The sequence below is a fragment of the Sander vitreus genome, chromosome 14, assembly GCF_031162955.1.
Source record: "Sander vitreus isolate 19-12246 chromosome 14, sanVit1, whole genome shotgun sequence".
In the NCBI taxonomy this organism is placed as follows: Eukaryota; Metazoa; Chordata; class Actinopteri; order Perciformes; family Percidae; genus Sander; species Sander vitreus.
This window is the reverse complement of record NC_135868.1, coordinates 28,493,624-28,513,835: the sequence shown is the minus strand read 5'-3', so window position 1 is coordinate 28,513,835 and position 20,212 is coordinate 28,493,624. Positions and strand designations below refer to the sequence as shown.

Sequence of the window (20,212 nt, the reverse complement as noted above, 5' to 3'; positions counted from 1 at the left end):
TAACAGGTGTTCACACCACTTTTGATAAAACTTCATTTAATCTCTTCAAAATATGTTACAATGACATCAGGGCAGAAATTGTTCATACAAAAGTGGGAGAGAAGAAGTTTGCCTGGCTGTGAGTTCAGATCTATTATTTGGGGAGATATTCATCGCAGTCCTGCAGCGCTATCTCCTGGAACTTCAACATTTCAGTCGCCAAGTGACTCGTAACATTCCTAACAGGGATGTTGACAATCTGATCTCCATTACAATCGCTACAAAAACATGGTGCAGATTTACGGACTGAAAACTGAAATTAACTTATGTTCCTTTTTTTTTTTATTATTATTTTGTGGGCATTTTTATGCCTTTATTTTGACAGGACAGCTGAAAAAATGAAAGGGAGGAGAGGCGGGGGGGATGACATGCAGCAAAGGGCCGCAGGTCAGAGTTGAACCCGGGCCCGCTGTGTCGAGGAGTAAATCTCTATATATGGGCGCCTGCTGTACCAACTGAGCTATCCGGGCGCCCTTTATTAGTTTTTTTTTAAGGAGGCAATTTTGTGTTTAGCTTTAATTTAGTTTCAGTGTACTAAAAAGATATATTACTGCTTATTTTTGGTTTTAATTCACTATAGTAACCCTGCTGCTGAGCAGTAAAGAAGCTAAATGAAATCTGGTCAAGTTTTCTGTAAATTTAAACCTGCCTAACAGTTTTATTTCTCCATCTAGTCGCTGAAAAGATTTCCAACCATGTGGCAACGGTCTTCCCATAACAGATTCTATGAGCCACTCGCTGACTGAAATGTCTGAGTCCCGGGAGATGGCCAAACACTACGGCAGTACGTTGTATGCTGGTCCTGGATCAGGGCTGGCAATGTGGCGAGGTTTGATTGATGTCCCAAAACTCCAACGAGAAACTGCTGTTCCATTTCCAGAAGAGCCCGGTACCAGGCAGAAAAGTTTCGACAATTTGAGTTGACCCACTTTATAGAACTGCGTTTGCGTACACAAAAATCACAAACTAAAAAGGCAAATGAAAAACATAGTCATCATTAGCACACCGACAGTATCAACCTGTAAATATATATCACATCTTTTCCAAGTGAACTGAAGCTGAATTAAGAGCTGAAGTCAAATTGAATCCATCACAGCAATTTACATGTCAAACAAGTCAGGCTCTTGAAAACAGAGCACATCCAGTCCAATGTACATCAACCTTTGTTCATCCCCCCCCCCCACCCCGCCCGTTGATCCTGTACAGTATTTACACATGTGCAAAAGAAATGAATACAACAAATCAAGGGTGAAATCTCTTAATACCACAGACCGAGCACTTGTTTGGCAAATGTCTTCAACCCCACAGGAAGCCAACTGTCTTCCTCCTCCCCACCCCCCCTCTCTCGAAAGGTTGAAGTAAGAAATCTGTCCGGAAATGACTCTACCCATCATCCTCTGCTCTGCTTAGAGCAGAGGATATGGGTGACCTACTTTTGAGTCCAAACTTTGCTGCTCATGAAACAGAAAGCCACAAAAGCCCAACGTTGCCCGAAGCAGTACAGGTGCCCTGCAGGTTTTAATACTGATTTGCGGTATTGCTATTCATAGCGGCGCACCGCGCTGAGCCAGTGAAACGCGGTGCGGCGTCTCAAGCACAACTTCTGCCAATTCTGTGCTCGAGTGCAATATCAATGAGGCCAGGAATTTCAGAAATTAAGGCAAATCTCAATCGCATCATGACAGGAAATGAAACTCCTACAGCTAAGGGGAGAATTGAAGGCCATCTAGCAGATAAATATTGGCAACAAGTCAAAAGAAACTGGTTATTTTCCGCCAGAGTTTGAGAGCAAAGGAGGAGCCAGGATTGTTTGGTTTTACAGATTCCTGTAGAATTTGGAAAAAATTTAAATAAAAAGTGCAAAAATTATGTATGACGTGAAAGGCAAAAAGGGGTCCCGTGCATGATCCTCTGCCAAATGCTGCAACAACTTAATAGGCTTAGCATTAGCGTGTCAGAAGCATGAAGAAAGGGATTACTGTAAGATCCAGAGCCAAAGGAAACGAGGAGCAGTGACACAGTATGGAGATCAAGTTAAACACAACAACATTATGTATCAAAAAAAAAAAGCATAGAATAAAAGCAGAGATCCTCTGGCTCATGGAGGATTGTGTGCGCTGGTGTCTTCTCTCACGTCTTCCCTGAAGGTGAGAGGCACTGCATGCATAAGTAGACTGTGGGCTGACATTGGGTTGGCCTGGTAAACAAATACCGAGGCGATTATCACACTGAATCCAGCCTCACACAGCTCCTCCATATAATGCAGTTGGTAGTTATGATGAATAAATATAAACTAAATAAAAGTGCTTTCAGTGACATTCACTGAATCCCTTGCCTTTTTTTTTGTTCTTCTCTCATTTGGGTCTAAATGGACTCCGATGTGAATATGCATGTCACTGCTCTTGTAATACAGGCAGCTTACCCTTACTAGATAATTAAATTTATGTTTAGGCAACATAGGGATTTCTCTTAAGAGTAGATTTAGTTTGCCATGTGTGGGGGAGTCGCTCTTTTGAACAGAGGCCAGCTTGCTTTATTGTAGTGTGCTCCGTTGTTTGGATTTTCTTATAAAAAAAAAAAAAAAAAAAAAAAGGGATAATTCTGGTTTCACTTTTGGTTTTTATAGTCAGTCTGGGACATTATTTCTATTGGCTATGATGACATTGGGGCAAGATACACCACCAGACTGGTTGTAAACAAGCCAATAGAGTACCTAAACCACTTTAAAATCGGAGCTGAAACCGAAAAACGAGCGCGTTGCACAGACAAAGCTGAGTGAGCACCAGAAAACATTCAAAAGTCAGTCGGAGACAGAGTTAATTAGAGAACATTAGCTGGCTACAGCCAAGAAAATCTGCCAATGACTGTCTTCAGGCCACAGAGACGTGACGTGTAACACGACAGTGTCTGCATCTAGTGTGTGTGTGTGTGTGTGTGTGTGTGTGTGTGTGTGTGTGTGTGTGCGCGCGCGCGCGTGTGTAGGGTTTTTCCTGCATAGAGGAATCGCCCAAAGCGGTTTTAGCCAACCCCAAAGGAAAATCACCAGCACCAAAATGACAAGAATTGAGGATAAAAATAGCACTTATAGCACAAATCCTCTCTGAATGTGTTTAAGAGCAATCTACCAAACAAACGTTGCCTTTACTGTACGCGGACCGATCCTGCTTTCATACAGAACGGCCAAGCAGAATAATGGCGCAACACTCCCGCATTGAACAGGCTGTGTGAAAGGGGCTATTGTCAGTACAATGGTATTACCAACAGTAGCCATGGCCAAAACTATGAAAGTAAGAATAAACCAGTATTATCATTTAAGCTCTCCTCCCCAAGTGTTTTAAAGGTGACCTGTCCTGATACATTCTGGTATACTGGTAAGGGGTGTGTCTCCCCCCCGCAGGAAAAAAAAAAAAAAAAAAAAAAACAGTCATCTTCAAGCACCAAAGTTTGGTATTTCCCCCCCACCTCCCAGACTACTGAGCAAAACTGACCGTGATAGTAGACGTTTGCCTACAAATACCATCATGCTGTATGTTTTTTTTTTTTTATTACCTGAGCAACCAGGGCATACCTGAATTTGATGCCAATAACAGAATTGAATCCTGTGCCAGGCTGAAATCAGTTCTTGAGTCAGGTTCTGTCACAGCCTTCCGACATCCAAAACATTGAGGCGATTGTGTGTTAATACTGGCCCTTTGGATTAAATGCACGCTGTAATGATCACAGGAGAACGTCTCATATTGCATTTTAGTTAGCATTTAACAATTAGCACCGAGTCCAAGACGGTATTTGTAGACAAACTGCCACTTTGACTCTCTTCTAAATGAATCCAGGAGTTTTGGTCATTTTTGCTCTTCCAGCGCACTCAAGTGATTCTGTGAGGAGGAAGTGGAAGCTGTGATGTGATTAGCCTGAGACTAAGCTCCAATTCTGAGAAGCAGCAGCGGTGGACTGGTCACACCTTTTCCCTTCCAATAGAAAAAGACACCGCTAGTAGAGGACTGCATGTGCTTGGAACAGTGGATGACATGTAGCCATTAAAAACAGACAATGACTATTCTACTTATCGTTCCCTAGTTAAAAAACAAAACAGGAATCCCATTATGTGATGTAGGTTAGCAGTAGCTGATGAAGATGTGTACATTAGCTTGATCGGCTGAGTCTGTGCTGCCGTGTTGCTCGTCCATCACGTGTCCCAGTCCAGCTCTCTGCAGGCGATACGGACCAGTCTGAGCTCTAGTTCAAAGGCGTCGGGCCGCTCCTGAGGGTTGGCCGACAGCATCTCCCTGATCAGCTGCTTCATGTGGCTGTTCATGCTCTTTTTCCTGGCAGGGATCAGCAGCTCCATCTTTGGGTTCTCCAGCAGGGCCTCGCCTAAGGGCACGATCTCCGAGCCCTGCTGCACGTAGCTCCCCAGCAGCTCCTTCTGGGTCTCTACGTCCACAAAGGTGATGCGTTCCACCATGGCCCAGATGATCACGCCCAGGGCGAAGATGTCCGCTTTTGCAGTATAGTGGCCCTCCCAGACCTCCGGGGCCATGTAAAAGTCCGTGCCGCACGCAGTGGACAGGAAGCACTTGTTGACGCTGGCCGGCTCCTCCGAGCTAAGCCCCGAGGCCGAGCAGACCTTGCTTAGGCCGAAGTCGGCCACCTTGAGCGTGGGCTCGGACAGGCCGGCCGGCGTGCAGGCCTGGGAGATGAGGATGTTGTCGGGCTTGAGGTCGCGGTGGATGATCTGGTTGCGGTGCAGGAAGGCCAGCGCGCTGCCCAGCTGCAGCATGAAGCTGGTGTTGGTCTTGCGGCTGGGCTTGCGGGACAGCAGGTAGGCGTTCATGTCGCCGCCATCGCAGAAGTCCATGACGAACCACAGGTAGTAGGCACAGCACGGGTTGAACGTGATCTCGCCTTTCAGAGACGTCTCCACCAGCTGCAGCGGAGAAGCACAAAATGGAAAACTAAGTCAACACAAGACCACTGGTGAAGGGACAGTCAGCCGCTGCGTGCTGCACACGTTGGGATGGGCTCAGATTTTTTGCTTCAATTATTGAGGCCAAAAATATTACTGTAAACAGTATTACCATGATATATTTGTCAAGCTTTCCTGAAAAAAACAAAACTGCTAGAGCTGAAATATACAACATTTCACAGCTGTAAACAAACATTATAAATGGCCCCAAATTAACTTCCTACTGCAATATGTGAATGACATCAACTGACAGGAAGTTAACAAGGGGCCAGGCTGTTGCCTAGCAATGGAATTCCATTGAAAAGGTCTATACACTATGCTCAACTTTGAATTCATCAAACCTAAAAAACGCTGAACCGTATACTAGGGCTGCACAATACATCGTTTTTATAATATAATACAGAACACAATCTGCGTAATCTCGAGGCAGCTCTTTGACAGCTAACAGACCAGAGGCCTGTACTATGAGTCGAGATCAACATGCCCTGGATTTATTTCATTACCCGGCTTCACCTAACAACCGTGGTCCCGCATAAGCTGTGTGACGACGCTGGTTAACAACTAGTTCAGTCAACCCAGGGTTTCCCAATCCAGCGGCGTTAAAGAGGCGGTGTTTGCACAGCACGACCAATCGCAAACATCTACCAGAGCCGCATATTTTACACAGGAAGAGCAAACTATAATTCTACATAAATATGAAGAACACAGACACGATTTAACAGGCAAAACGCAATACAGTCGCTGCTTCCTAAAACAGGAAGGAAAGCTGGCAAAAAAATAGCTGACGCTGTAAATGTGTAAATCACTTACGCTTATCAATATCACTTCCCCATCAGTCAGGACCAAGATCTGACCAGAATTACACTCGTGCTTTCCATGAACTGCCGTTGCTGTAGCCTGTTCTTTCAGTTGCAGCGTTAAGCAATCGTGAGAGCAAATAAGAAATATAAAAACATAATTCAAACCGATGTGCGCATTGGCAACACACGGCTCAAGAAGCCGACAAATAGCCTATACGTAATTCCCTCCACTAAAAATCTCTATCTTTCATAAAAATACCCATCAGGGAACGGGGTTGCCGGTCTCTAAATGTTTTAACTTGTATGAGCATCTCTCTCTCTCTCGCTCTACTGGATCGTCAAAGAACGGTGACGCCGTTATCAGATTTGACGGATCAGATCAGTCGGATTTAAAAACAGCTTCAGCAACTGCACGGCCTGTTTCTCGCTTAAAATGTTTTCAGAAACACGTTTCGGTGAACTATTTTCATAAAATACGAGATCGTATTCTGAACGAGCCGCCATTATGGTCGGCCAGTTTTTTCATTTTTGGGCGACAATACAGATTAACGCCGCAAGCTGTTATGGAGACGTCTAACGTCTCGCGCCAAACGTATGCTCAAGTCAGCGTTGCTTAGGTGTGTTCCGAGGCACTTTCTGTTCTGAGGACTATCAGTCCGACTGCCTTTTCTGCCGACGGTCGGCCGTCGGGTTGGTGTGTCAGAGCCTTAAGAGCATGCAGCATGCTGTCTAACGTTACACGTCATAGAGACACACAGAAAAAAAAAACTCTACGTTGCACAGAGACTGCTCACACAGCAGGAGCTGAAAAATAAAAAAGATTTGTGTTGTAATGTGTAATGTTGTAATTTCTTTTTGTTTTATAAAATTGGTATCGAAAAATTATCGTTTAGGAACCGGTCTCAAAGTCACAGTATTGGTGTCGGTTCCTGTATTGAATATTTTTTAACGATACCCAGCCCTAAAAAGCTTTACCTCAAACTCCAACAGACAAAGCTGCAACAAACGGAACCAACAAGGTGATATCAGTTAGTCTGTTCGAGCTTATATGATTGATACAGTGGCTCTGCAGTGTGAGGAGGAGAGAATGTCACTCCTAACTAAACAAGCAACCTTGCTCTGGCTTTATATTCATAACATGCCGTCTCCAACCATCCTGTATGGACCTTTTTAAATCCAAAGCAGCGGAAGAGGCCTCTCATCTTTTATACCTGCTGGAAAAGCGAGTTCATTTCATCTCCCTTTTTGACAGCGGACCACAAACCTGTGAGGTTTCATCCATCTTACAATAAATTAAGATTAAATGGGATGTTTCTGGAATTTGATAGATGGGATTTTTATTTTTTTTATTTTATTAAAACAGAAAAGCTACAGGCTAGTTAAAGAAAAAATGTAGACTATAAAACAGCTACATTTTGGAACATCTCAGTGTACATGGAGCAGAAGATTTCATTTGGGAAATTTGAAAACGTTGAAATAATGCAAGCCAAGTTGAAGTGGCAGTTAGTTAAAGTGCCCATATTATGCTCATTTTCAGGTTCATAATTGTATTTTAAGGTTGTACCAGAATAGGTTTACATGGTTTAATTTTCAAAAAACACCATATTTTTTGTTGTACTGCACAGCTCTCTCTCACTGCTGCAGATCCTCTTTTCACCTGGTCTCTGTTTTAGCTACAGAGTGAGACCTCTTTTCTTCTTCTGTACTATCTTTGATTGCACTCGCACATGTGCAGTAGCTCAGCTGTAGATCATGTCAGCTAGCTAGCTCCATAGACAGTAAAAGAAAGGCTGTTTCTCCACCTTCAGTCAGTTACAAGGCAGGATTAGCTGGGAGACTTCTAAATGAGGGCGCACATGTAAGTAGTTCTTTTGTAGATTATGGTGAACTTGTGTGTGTTGAAGCAGAGCTTTGCTATTGAGAACGAGGTAGCATGCTAGCGTTAGCATTAGCATGCCAGCTCGCCCGGAGACTGAAGGCAGGACACATTCAGAAACCGTATCTCACTCTGAACAGCATGGAACACCCCAAATCCCAAGCAACTGCACGGCCTGTTTCTCGCTTAAAATGTTTTCAGAAACACGTTTCGGTGAACTATTTTCATAAAATACGAGATCGTATTCTGAACGAGCCGCCATTATGGTCGGCCAGTTTTTTCATTTTTGGGCGACAATACAGATTAACGCCGCAAGCTGTTATGGAGACGTCTAACGTCTCGCGCCAAACGTATGCTCAAGTCAGCGTTGCTTAGGTGTGTTCCGAGGCACTTTCTGTTCTGAGGACTATCAGTCCGACTGCCTTTTCTGCCGACGGTCGGCCGTCTGGGTTGGTGTGTCAGAGCCTTAAGAGCACCTTTAATACCCAATTTCAATAAAGACTAAATCTCATCAGCGTCAGTGAGCCAATCAGCATGCAGCATGCTGTCTAACGTTACACGTCATAGAGACACACAGAAAAAAAAAACTCTACGTTGCACAGAGACTGCTCACACAGCAGGAGCTGAAAAATAAAAAAGATTTGTGTTGTAATGTGTAATGTTGTAATTTCTTTTTGTTTTATAAAATTGGTATCGAAAAATTATCGTTTAGGAACCGGTCTCAAAGTCACAGTATTGGTGTCGGTTCCTGTATTGAATATTTTTTAACGATACCCAGCCCTAAAAAGCTTTACCTCAAACTCCAACAGACAAAGCTGCAACAAACGGAACCAACAAGGTGATATCAGTTAGTCTGTTCGAGCTTATATGATTGATACAGTGGCTCTGCAGTGTGAGGAGGAGAGAATGTCACTCCTAACTAAACAAGCAACCTTGCTCTGGCTTTATATTCATAACATGCCGTCTCCAACCATCCTGTATGGACCTTTTTTTTTTTTTTTAAATCCAAAGCAGCGGAAGAGGCCTCTCATCTTTTATACCTGCTGAAAAAGCGAGTTCATTTCATCTCCCTTTTTGACAGCGGACCACAAACCTGTGAGGTTTCATCCATCTTACAATAAATTAAGATTAAATGGGATGTTTCTGGAATTTGATAGATGGGATTTTTATTTTTTTTATTTTATTAAAACAGAAAAGCTACAGGCTAGTTAAAGAAAAATGTAGACTATAAAACAGCTACATTTTGGAACATCTCAGTGTACATGGAGCAGAAGATTTCATTTGGGAAATTTGAAAACGTTGAAATAATGCAAGCCAAGTTGAAGTGGCAGTTAGTTAAAGTGCCCATATTATGCTCATTTTCAGGTTCATAATTGTATTTTAAGGTTGTACCAGAATAGGTTTACATGATTTAATTTTCAAAAAACACCATATTTTTGTTGTACTGCACAGCTCTCTCTCACTGCTGCAGATCCTCTTTTCACCTGGTCTCTGTTTTAGCTACAGAGTGAGACCTCTTTTCTTCTTCTGTACTATCTTTGATTGCACTCGCACATGTGCAGTAGCTCAGCTGTAGATCATGTCAGCTAGCTAGCTCCATAGACAGTAAAAGAAAGGCTGTTTCTCCACCTTCAGTCAGTGACAAGGCAGGATTAGCTGGGAGACTTCTAAATGAGGGCGCACATGTAAGTAGTTCTTTAGTAGATTATGGTGAACTTGTGTGTGTTGAAGCAGAGCTTTGCTATTGAGAACGAGGTAGCATGCTAGCGTTAGCATTAGCATGCCAGCTCGCCCGGAGACTGAAGGCAGGACACATTCAGAAACCGTATCTCACTCTGAACAGCATGGAACACCCCAAATCCCAGAAAAAAGTGTTTTCATAATATGGGCCCTTTAAAAAAAAAAAAAAAACTATAATATAATAATGATATCATGAAATGTAAGCTTTAAAAAGTAATTGAATTCTCGGTTGAAGAGTAAAGTTGCTTTCAGATAGTGAGCGGTCGCCTCCCTACCTCTCCTTGCCGCAGCCAACGACCTCCATCCTGCCATATTTACATTAAAAACAATGGAAGGGCGCTGTCTGAAAGCACCTTGAGATGAATTAAGTTGAAATATCAGTTAAAAAGTGAGAGATGAAGGCAGTTCAAAAGTGAAGAGTAAGGGACCAATGCAGCTGAAGAGTAACAGACGAAGGCAGCCAAAGTTTGCAGTTGAAGACGAAGTGCCAGAGAAAGTTGAAGTGTGTGTATAAAGTCTCAGTTGGTATGTACAGGGCACCCCCAGGTTTCCACAAGTTCAATTTAAGAATTTTTAAGACCTTTTTAATGCCATTTAGAATGAAATTTAATACCAACTTTATGAACATACTGGCATAAAGGAAAGGATTTTAGGCTATAAAAATGATTGTTTACCAAGTACTTGAACTTAATACAACATGTTATTGTAGTAGGCTACTTAAAATACATGCTTTGGAAGAAAGAGTTATTTAATCTTATGAAATGACAATACAAAATGTTAGACCTTTGTGAATGAAATTTAAGACTTTTTAAAGAAATGTAAGACTTTTAAGGTCTTTTTTTTTTCAAATATTTTATTTAAGATTGTTAAAACTTTTATGACCCAGCGGGTACCCTGTATGTAGCCAGTGACGGAAAGTTAAAAAATGAGTTCAAGTAGATGAACCGTTAGTTGAAGAGTAAAATGTGTTCAAGTGTCAGTTGAGGCTGTCGAAACCAAACATTAAGTCTTTTGATGCAAACACAGGCAACACAAACGCTCTGAATGTGTGTCGTAGACTACTACTTGCTAGTGGAAGCCGTGCTGTAAACAAATGGCTGCAAACTGTTTGACCTGCCACTAGCCAAAGAATCCACTACCCAAAAAGAATAGATGCAAATTATCCCACAGTTGTGGCGGTCAGATAATTCTGCCCCATTATGATTTGATCTTCTGTAAGCACGTACTGGAACATTACAGAGCAATAAAACAAGAGCTGGAATAAAAGGTATTCTGGGAAAGTGTCCAATGCTAGCACTGCACAAAAACAGAATGAAGGGTCTGACAATGGCCCCGCGTGCCGCTGAGGGACTATAATCAGGCAGTGACAGAGTGCCTGAGCGCCCACCGTCAGACAGCAGGGAGGCACTGCGACATGACAGGGTGCAGACAGGTTGACTAGGGAGGGGTGCACCCACCCCCCTCAACCTGATAATAGTCCCCTGTGACAGTGGGGGCACGGAGGCCAGAAACAACACACATCCAACTAGAAACTTCCAGTTCTTGTGCTGAGGCCACAAACAATCTCTGACACTAATAACTACAATATCAGTTTACACAACAAATAGCTGGCTTGCTGCTAATGACTCACTTTGTGTTACAGAAGAAAAAAAAAAAGGTCACATTCTTCTAGCAATCTAGCATACGTCAGAGGATATCATGATACACTTTGTACATCAAAACAGGCTTCCAATTCAATACAAACAATGATAGTGTTAGCCAGGCAAGGTTATAATTAGGGCTGAAACGAGTCTTCGAGTACCTCAAATAATTCGTTAGATAATAGTTGAATAGCCCTGCTGTAAGCTTTGTACCGTCACATTTTAGCCTGGTTGACACCAGACCCTTCTCAGTTGTAACAGGGTGGTTCTGGGGAAGGTTCATTCACAGCCCATTTCCAAAGGACGCCGCTCAAATGCCTCTGGGCACAACTGGATAGTCCTTCAACCAATCAGACCAACGATCCGGGTGACGTAGCAGCGACAGCGGCATCAATGGGTTGCTGCGCTTCGGTGGCTGTCATGTTGAATGTAAACAAGCTGCTTGCTGTCGCTGTGCTATCGTCATCGTGTAAAGGTCGCCTCAACGGTTGTGATTGGTGCATCAATTTGGGAAAATTGGAAATGGACTTGAATGGGCTCTTGGCCAGACTGACTTGCAGAGCAAATCTCAAATTTGCCCAAAGTTCGACAGGGTTTTCCCAGGCTAGTCACATTTCCCTGAGCTTAGTGAACAGCTAAGCAGAGAGCCAGAGGCAAGAAGGGGAAGGGGACCAAAAAGATTTACATTTGGGCCACCAAAAATTTCCTTTTGCCAACAGAATAAGGGGCTTGGTGGCCCATGCGGCCTGTGCTTAAAAATATTAGCATCTATCCCTGTTATTGTATGCAGTTTAGGCAATAAAAAAGGTTGCTTTTTCGAAAAAAGGAAACCTCTTTTGTATATTTGCTATTCTGTTTACTGTAAAGCAAAAGTATTTCTTATCCGATTACTTGATTAATCAATTAAATAATCAGTAGAATACGCCATTACTAAAATAATCAATAGCTGCAACACTAGTTATAATCATTAACGAAAACTAACAAAATAACCAAGAACTAGGTGGGAAAAAAACGTTAACTGAAATAAAAATAAAAACGAGGCACTGCAAAAAAACAAAAACTAACAACTGTATCGTCTGTTTGCAAAACTAACTAAATTAAAATAAAATGATTGAGTAAATGTCCTTAGTTTTCATCTTTGTCAATGTCTTTCATAGAGCAAATAACGTTATCTTTCAGAGTTGACATTTCCGACCATAGACCTTTTTTATACAGTCTATGCCGTAGACATGTATCGTTTCCGACTGGGAACCCAGAAATGTAGACATTCCATTTCAAATTGAACACTACATAGTACATGCCCCTCGCCTGGCATCATGGCGGCACCGACAGTCGGCTGGCTGATTACAGAGTACAGAGTGTGGACTGGTAGCTGAGAGGTAACTGCTCGGAACGCTGTGGCGACCCATCATTCTGACACCTCTCCACATTGATGCATGTGCCTGTGTGTGTCTTCATCAAGAAAAATAACAGACTGAAAAAATGTATTTCCCTATGGGGGCAAACAAAGTAGCCTACATTGTTATGGTTTTATTTTGGATGCTTTGACACACTTATCTAGTGTCCAAACCTAGCATTTCTACTTACTGTAATTCCCCAGTACTTGACACTGTGGTTAGTCCTCCCTGACTATTACAGAACAAAAAACTGCTCTCTATACTTTACTACTGTGTCCATCAAAAAGTAATGAAACCCTGCAAAGACACCGACGCTTCAAGTCTGGTAGAGTGCCCACTGGTGAATTCATAAGCAATGTGTTATTAGAGCAAATCAGATTAAATAAGATAAAAAGTAGAGGTACTGAAATGAATCAAATAATCGATGTATCGAATCGTGGACATGGACGATGCTGCATCGATAATCGGCCGAATCGAGAGTGAAGATTCACACCTCTAACAAAAAGCTAATCAATTTTGGGGTGGCTGGTTAGCACCATTGGCCTACCCAACCAGTAGATAGTAATAGTCAGATAGTAGACTTATCAAATGAAATATTCATTTGTATTATGTGTTTCAAATACAAAAATTGAACAGAGGTTTTTCCACTCAGCATCTAAAATACTTTTTATGGTGTCAATTTGCCAAAATGTGAACAAATGTAGGCTGAAAAACAGGGTTCAAGTCGTAGCACACCACTTACTCATTGACTCCATGGCAACATCAACATTCCTGTTTGTTTACATCCCCAAAATTATGGGAATTGCAGTTCAAAAACTTACATCAGCATCATTACGCCTCAAATCAAAGAATAATGAGTGAAAAGAATCTATTCTTTTTTTTTTTATTGTTGCACTATGAATATTTTCATGTTCCTGTAGACGGACACTGTCCTCTATCCATTAGAAGGGTGAAGGTGGGGGGTGTGCAGTTGTCAGTTTTAGGGGGGCGCATTGTCAAACATCGATGATTTAGGTTTCACAACTTTACAAAATTCCTTTCACTGACAGCGCTAAAACTAAATACAGAAAGAGAGATCTGTCCAGTGTGCAACTCCTAAGGTCCTAATTTCAATAGAGATACAGTATATACTAGGGATTATCAGGACCTTTTTTGGCAGTTTGCAGATCATCTGTATCTGCATTTTATTTGCCCGATAACCGATAGTTAATTAAAAAGTGTTCTACTTGGACTCGGCTACAGCTCTGTGTCTGTCCCTCTGCTTCAGTTTCACTCACCACTGAGTCTGACAACACTATCTGACTCTCTGTTACTGGGTATCATGTTGAAAGTTTCTCATTTATTAAATAATTGCTTAAAGCGTTTAAACTAAGTTTTGTGTTGGAGTTTGTAACTTTCCAAAATCTTAATTTGGATTTAAAGATTTTCAGTTTCACTGTAAAGGCATATCGGTTCCAAATATCGGTTCCATTAACTACTAATGATCTGCATAGGCCTTGAAAAAAAAAAAACTGTATCGGTCGATCCCTAGTATTTAGTATAATCAAATTCAAGTCGACGTCAGTCGGCACTTAGGACCAATAATGCAGTTAAAAAATGGAAAACAATCAGCTGATTTCCAGCAGTTCCAAACCATTTCACATTCGATTTGCTTGAAAGTCGCCTGATATAGAAAGTAACATGTATTTCAACGTTTTCATTGGTCAATCAAGTTCTAGCCTTGTAGACATCTGAAGTAAACAGTGAGTTTACTTGAAATATACTTGATTTCTAACTATTCCATTGAAAAAGGTAACCAAATCCATTTAGCATACATTCAAAGATAATGTCAGCCATTTACCAAACCAAGACAACTACAGCATCCCTGCACTCCACCATCCCTTGCAATGGGGGGGTAGGGGTGCAGCCATATGAGTGAAGATTTTTTTTGTTAGGCTACAACCCACCTTTCGCAGGGAATGGGTACCGAAGCCCGTATTAAACTAAATCATTAAAGACCGTAGTATTGAGAAGCTCCAATGTTACTAGTTCTTTTTAATGTTTTGGTGGAATTTATATCACCCCGCTGCATCTTTACTGCTCTGTGTCAGGCTAAGTTCCTCCAACTCGATCATTAGCGCAGGTGTAATAACACCTTGAGTAAAAAGTCAATACGTTACCATACATCTGTTCAACAAGCATAAATATGTAAACGTGAAGAAAAGCAAGATTTCAATCTCTGTCCGCAGTCTTTCATCCCCGCATCTATGTTTTACACAAGCACAGCACGCTAGCCTGGCGCTGTGGAGGTAGGTCTGGCAATGTGAGACTACAAACAAGCTAAAACTAAAATTTGGCAAATTCTTGTAGACTTAGCTGCTGGCTGAGACAACAAATATACAGTAAAAGTCATAAGGAATCCTCTTCCGTGGAAGTCTCTTACTCTGAAGTAGCTGCAGGAAATGTTGAGTATATACCTCATCAGCGCAGTAACTTTGCAAACAATTATCTGTTCTATATCTGTACCACTCAAAGTGAAGTAAACGCATCAAACATTCAGTACATCTGGCGTCTGGCTTCATAAATGAAGTCATCAAGATCCACTTACAGCTTGAATGCTGGGTGGCAACAACAACATTGTTTTAATGCCTGTGTGTACCATCTTTACTGTTCAACATGAACGCAACCAATGGAGAATCATTGTTAAACTAATGCGTTCTGCCCCCCCCCCCGCCCACCCTGTTACAGTGAATCCTGTCCCCTCACCTCCAGGTAGAGCGGGGAGCTGGAGCCGTGGTTCATCCTCTGGGCCAGCTGGTCTCGCTGCAGGATACACTCCTCCAGGTGGATGACGTTTGGGTGCTGGCTTTGGATGCTGCTGAGGGCCCAGAACTCCCGCAGTGCCAGCTCCACATTCTCTGGAGAGTGGCAGCGGATCTTCTTCACCGCCACGCGGGCCCCTGTGCGCTTCACCACTGCCTCATAGACCACGCCGTAACTGCCACGCCCCACCTCCTGGATCAGCTCGTACTTCGGCTGGCTGCTTACCATCCTAGTCGTCACTGTGGACAAGGCACATGGGATTAGTTTTAGGGCAGCACAATATCTCTGGTTCCTTTTTTTCTTTTTAATACGGTCATCGCAAAATCAACTGCCACTGTAAACTCATCGCGAAAGAAAACTGCACTCTAAAATGTTATGGTCATTCTTTCTTAAGTGGTGCTTTCTTAAGTGTATGTGCTGTATTTTAGCAGACTACTGAAAGCAGCAGAACTGAGAACACTTTAATATCTGGATATTTATCGCAAGTAATATCGTTATTGTGACTTTCAACATTGTTATCGGATATTTTCCCCATATCGTGCAGCCCTAGTTAGTTTTCTATCCATTCTACTTCTGTATAGTTTACCTTCTATGGAATCTTATTCTGTATAACTGGTTGATTCAGGAAAACTTACGACTTATCAAGTCCTAAGTCATGCCGGCACACCAGAAAACTCATTTTTGGAAAGATAAATTAAGACTACACACATTTCATTATTATTAGATGCTTGACACTAGTTTGGCCAACACCAGAGGAAAGGTTATGGTGTTATCTAAACCAAATGTTTGACCCTTGTTTTAGTGGCCTTTTTGGGACTTCTCAGGCTCAGCAATGTGTTTCTTCAGTCTGAACTGTGCTTTTACAGGCTCAGCTGTTTGAATCCTGAAAATTCATCCTGTGAATGCCAATGCTAAAATGTTCCCACGCTAAACTTTGGAGCGCTATTTACATCCCTTCCCGTCTAGTTTCATACAATACAAATATATCTCAACCCTTGTTTTAAAACAGAGCGTCTTAAAGACCGTAATGTCGGCTGAGATTGCCAGCGGTCCCCCAGTTTTGAGATTTTGTGTATCGTATCTGATGTTTCAAATGAAAAACGATTGGAATCAAAACTGTTTTTTTTAAACCAAGCTCTAGTTTTCGCTATATTGTGGTTTGCTAGACGTGACTTCCCAGGAGACATACAAATATTATTACACCTGTGTAAATTTGCTTAGGAGCAGCATGGTGAGGCATAACTCCAGCTTGAGCCTGGACAAAGAAAATGCTTTCTTAAGTTCAGCCAAAGCTAGTATGAGGTTTTAGCAGTTTAAAGGTTAGCCTGATCAGAAGTGTATCTTGTAGGGCTGAAGTTTCGAAACTTCATTCATAACGTTGCCATTCCAAATCTAAAATCAACATTTGAAAGCAGCGCAGCGTCCTTTTTTGACTGGGAGCACTGTAGCCCCGAACTAAAAACTTTTAGTGGCACAGGCGGTAAATTGAGGGGCGCGCACCTTAAATTGACCTGCAACGCAATGTTTCACATATTCCCCATTTTAAACTGTTTTACTCATAAATGCTTCGGGGATAAATACAGAAACTACAATGTGCAAAACATGTGTTAGTGTAATAACTGGCGCAAAACTTCAGTTAGTAGCTACTGCAACAAACTGCCATAGGAACGAAACGACTGGACAACCAGAGTTCCAACTCAATTCAACACCTGTCTGTACATGGCTATTCAGTGGGAGGGGGGGAATCATAAAACTTAATTTGAACGTAAATATACTTGAGACTGGTCACTTTGGTGATGAGAAACATCTCCAAAAAAGCCGGAACCGAAAAGCTGACTCCTTGACATAGAGAATGATAGCCACATGCTAACGAGCTAATTAGACATCCGCTTGGCTGATTGGCTAACAGGCACAGCTATGTGGCCTGGCCCCCGTCAGCTAACGATGTTGTTGGTTAGCTAACGTTAGCTAATCACGTTAACACCCGCTAACAAAGAGTCCAACACTCGCCAGCACAGTCGACATGTATAAGCTAGATGCAGACATACAATTCAAACCTAAAATAAGTCCCTTTATCTTAAATTGTAGAAACGTTGGGGCACGGAGAAGGCATGCACGATAAGCACTGGGTTTTGACAGTTTATTGTCCAGTGTGTGTGTGTGTGTGTGTGTGTGTGTGTGTGTGTGTGTCTGTCATCAAGAATTCAACCAGATTTCTCCAAAAAAAAAAACACCTGCGAGCCAAGTCGACAAGCAGCCACAGCAGACGAGACAATAGTCTAAATGTAGAAGAGGCTGCAGTTGTTGAGCTGCAAGTTGTCATCTTTTCAGTCTTACCTTTGACTCGTTTCTCAGGGGTTCATTTGTTGTCTTCCTCACTCTCCCTGGCAGCCATTACCGCCGCACACGTTCTGCTCACACAGTCAAACCAAGGAGGTTTTTCAAACACTGGACGTGAGAGCGTGCAGCTGCTGTGCAGTGCAGCGCAGAGGTGGACAGAATGAGGCGACTTCCGGCTACACATTTCAAAATAAACTCCTGTTTGAAGGAACGATGGCCTACAATTTAAATAAACAAATGAAGCCCACCGTGACCATCACAACGTTCCAATATAAAAGAATTACACTATTATTGTTTTAGTTATTTTTTAATGCAGTCTCATTTTCTTAATAAAATACACGTAGGCAAAAACATGATCATGTATGTATTATATAATAGTTTCAGGTAATATCATAACTGCAAAAGTTGTATTACACCAAACACAATCATATTCATTATATTGCAAGTTTATAACAAATTCTATTAACACTAAACAGAATTTTTACTTTTTGCTTATTATTACATGTACATATCTTGAGTAGCTTTTTCCCAAAAGTGACAAATTCATACACTATATTTTGAAGGGAAATTACAGCACTTCCGGACATCCTAGGTAAAATCTAACTTTATGAAGTTCCCATATGTTTTACAATGTCAATACGAGGATGCCCTCTGCCCTCCCCCTCAAACTGTTACTAACAGAGGGTGGACAAAATAACGTGAACATCTGCACACATCTATGCATGTCATTCTTCCTGAAAGTTATAATTTGGCATTTTTGTTGAGATAATGACACAGTGTGATATGTGGTAGGTTCAATAAAATAAACCTGTTCTTCATGGCATCGTTTTCCTTCTCTGGTGTTTTAAGGATGAAACCATCGGGCAGTTTTCCGAGTTATACTGTACCTTGAGAAGTTAAACTTTTTATCATTAGGTATAAAAGATGTGCATTCCTTCCTACTAATGTTTCAATCAAAGCAAGGATAGAAAGCTATCTTGTCTATTTGCCACAGTTTGAATGATTTGAATGATTTTTTCTCCGAATATTACCCCTCTCTCTTGGGTCCGTGACATTATTTTTGTTCTTCCTACAACGGCCCTAGAACGCTGTTGTAGCAGAAGAAACTTACGTTTGCCAACATCAAGCTGACAAGAAACTTTGTAGCAGATACAGTTTCTGATCTTTCTGGAGAGGTTTACTGGTCTGACACCCCTGATTTACAAGCTTTTTCTCAGATCTATTAACCCTATCTTGTGGTCTTCATGGAGATAACTTGGTTTCATACTTGGCGACAACTTCGCTGTCTCAATGACAACTTAGCAAACTCCATCCACTGAGGAAGATGACTAAAATGTGTTAGCTAGCTAGTAAGTGCACCTTTAGTTGAAGTTTTTTTTCACATTTTAGACTATATTATAATCTTTTATTATCATAAATCAGATTTGTTTCAGTGTTATCCAAATCTGGTATGCATGGCACAGAAATTTGATTGATTAAATAATTTGTCATAGAACTGATCAATACAATATTAGACTATGGCGAAGAGTTGACAGGGATTGACATAACATGTAGATACAAGAAACTGGTAAATGAAACACAAATCTTGTTAGATCTTTAATTTTCCATTGCATTGCAGCACAATATATTTCAGTTGCAGGCTGAAAAAGTGGCAGATGATCCACATTCAAAGACAAACTTAATCATTGAGTTTAATAATAAGGCTACAGTACGTGTTCAGCAACAACCCTGAGTACTGAGTAAAGGTGAAACCTCTACCCAAAGTTAACATAACCATGCATGAACATTCTTTGTATGCAGTTATGGTGAGGGACTCTGGTATTGGAGTGCAGTTTCCAGAAAGACAACAAACATGGTGGGTGTGTCTGCTCTGGTAAGCAAAGATATGGGTGTTCATTTGAAGAATGCAAGTGAACATCTTATATGGGTATTTATCAGTGATTATGTGTCTCTCTATTTCCTGGAAACAAGGCTAAGACGTCATTCAAAAGCACCACTTTGGCTTAAAGTTCAGGATCTTTTGTGATATATATAGGCAGCAACAACAGACATAAAGATACCAGACAAATTGCAGAATATGCTCTATGAGGTAGCACACATCACATTCAAAGAAGATGTAAAAAGACAAAGTAATAAATACTTGGGCAGACCACTCAATAAACAAAACAAAAAAAAATGCACAATACATACAAAACTATTTTTTGGACATGCTGTTCTCAAGCTGTCCAAAATCACACCTGAGGTAGACTTGTATAGATTTTTTGACAAGACGAGTTCTGTCTTGGTCACACATGAGAAGCAATACAAACGACAAAGAACGACAAAACACTGAGACTTGGGCTAGAGTATTATACATGGTAGATTGGACTCCATACTGCCGCCTAGTGAACATTATGGCAAACCCAAGCACATATTATAGGCGTAATGATCTTTAATAATGATCAGTACTGATGCTTTTAAACATCCGTTGTGCTGTGTAAACAGTGGGCTTGGGCGTTTAGTCCCCTTTTATATGAAAAAAAAGCTAATCTATCATTCTACTCATTATCATGCAGACACATCATGAACATTATATTAATACCTGTGAAAATGACACTGGATATATACAATAAAAA

At 41.4% G+C, this 20,212-nt stretch overlaps 1 protein-coding gene across 1 annotated transcript; it reads right to left on the bottom strand.

The window, feature by feature from the left end:
• Positions 1 to 19: 19 nt before the first annotated feature.
• pdik1l (PDLIM1 interacting kinase 1 like) lies at positions 20 to 17,743 on the bottom strand. The gene is made up of 3 exons (XM_078267700.1): positions 17,595 to 17,743; positions 15,201 to 15,496; positions 20 to 4,963 (listed from the first exon to the last, which is right to left on the bottom strand). Exons 2-3 carry the CDS (start codon positions 15,483 to 15,485, stop codon positions 4,223 to 4,225), a joined length of 1,026 nt encoding a protein of 341 aa, XP_078123826.1. The 5' UTR covers positions 15,486 to 15,496; positions 17,595 to 17,743; the 3' UTR covers positions 20 to 4,222.
• Positions 17,744 to 20,212: the final 2,469 nt, after the last annotated feature.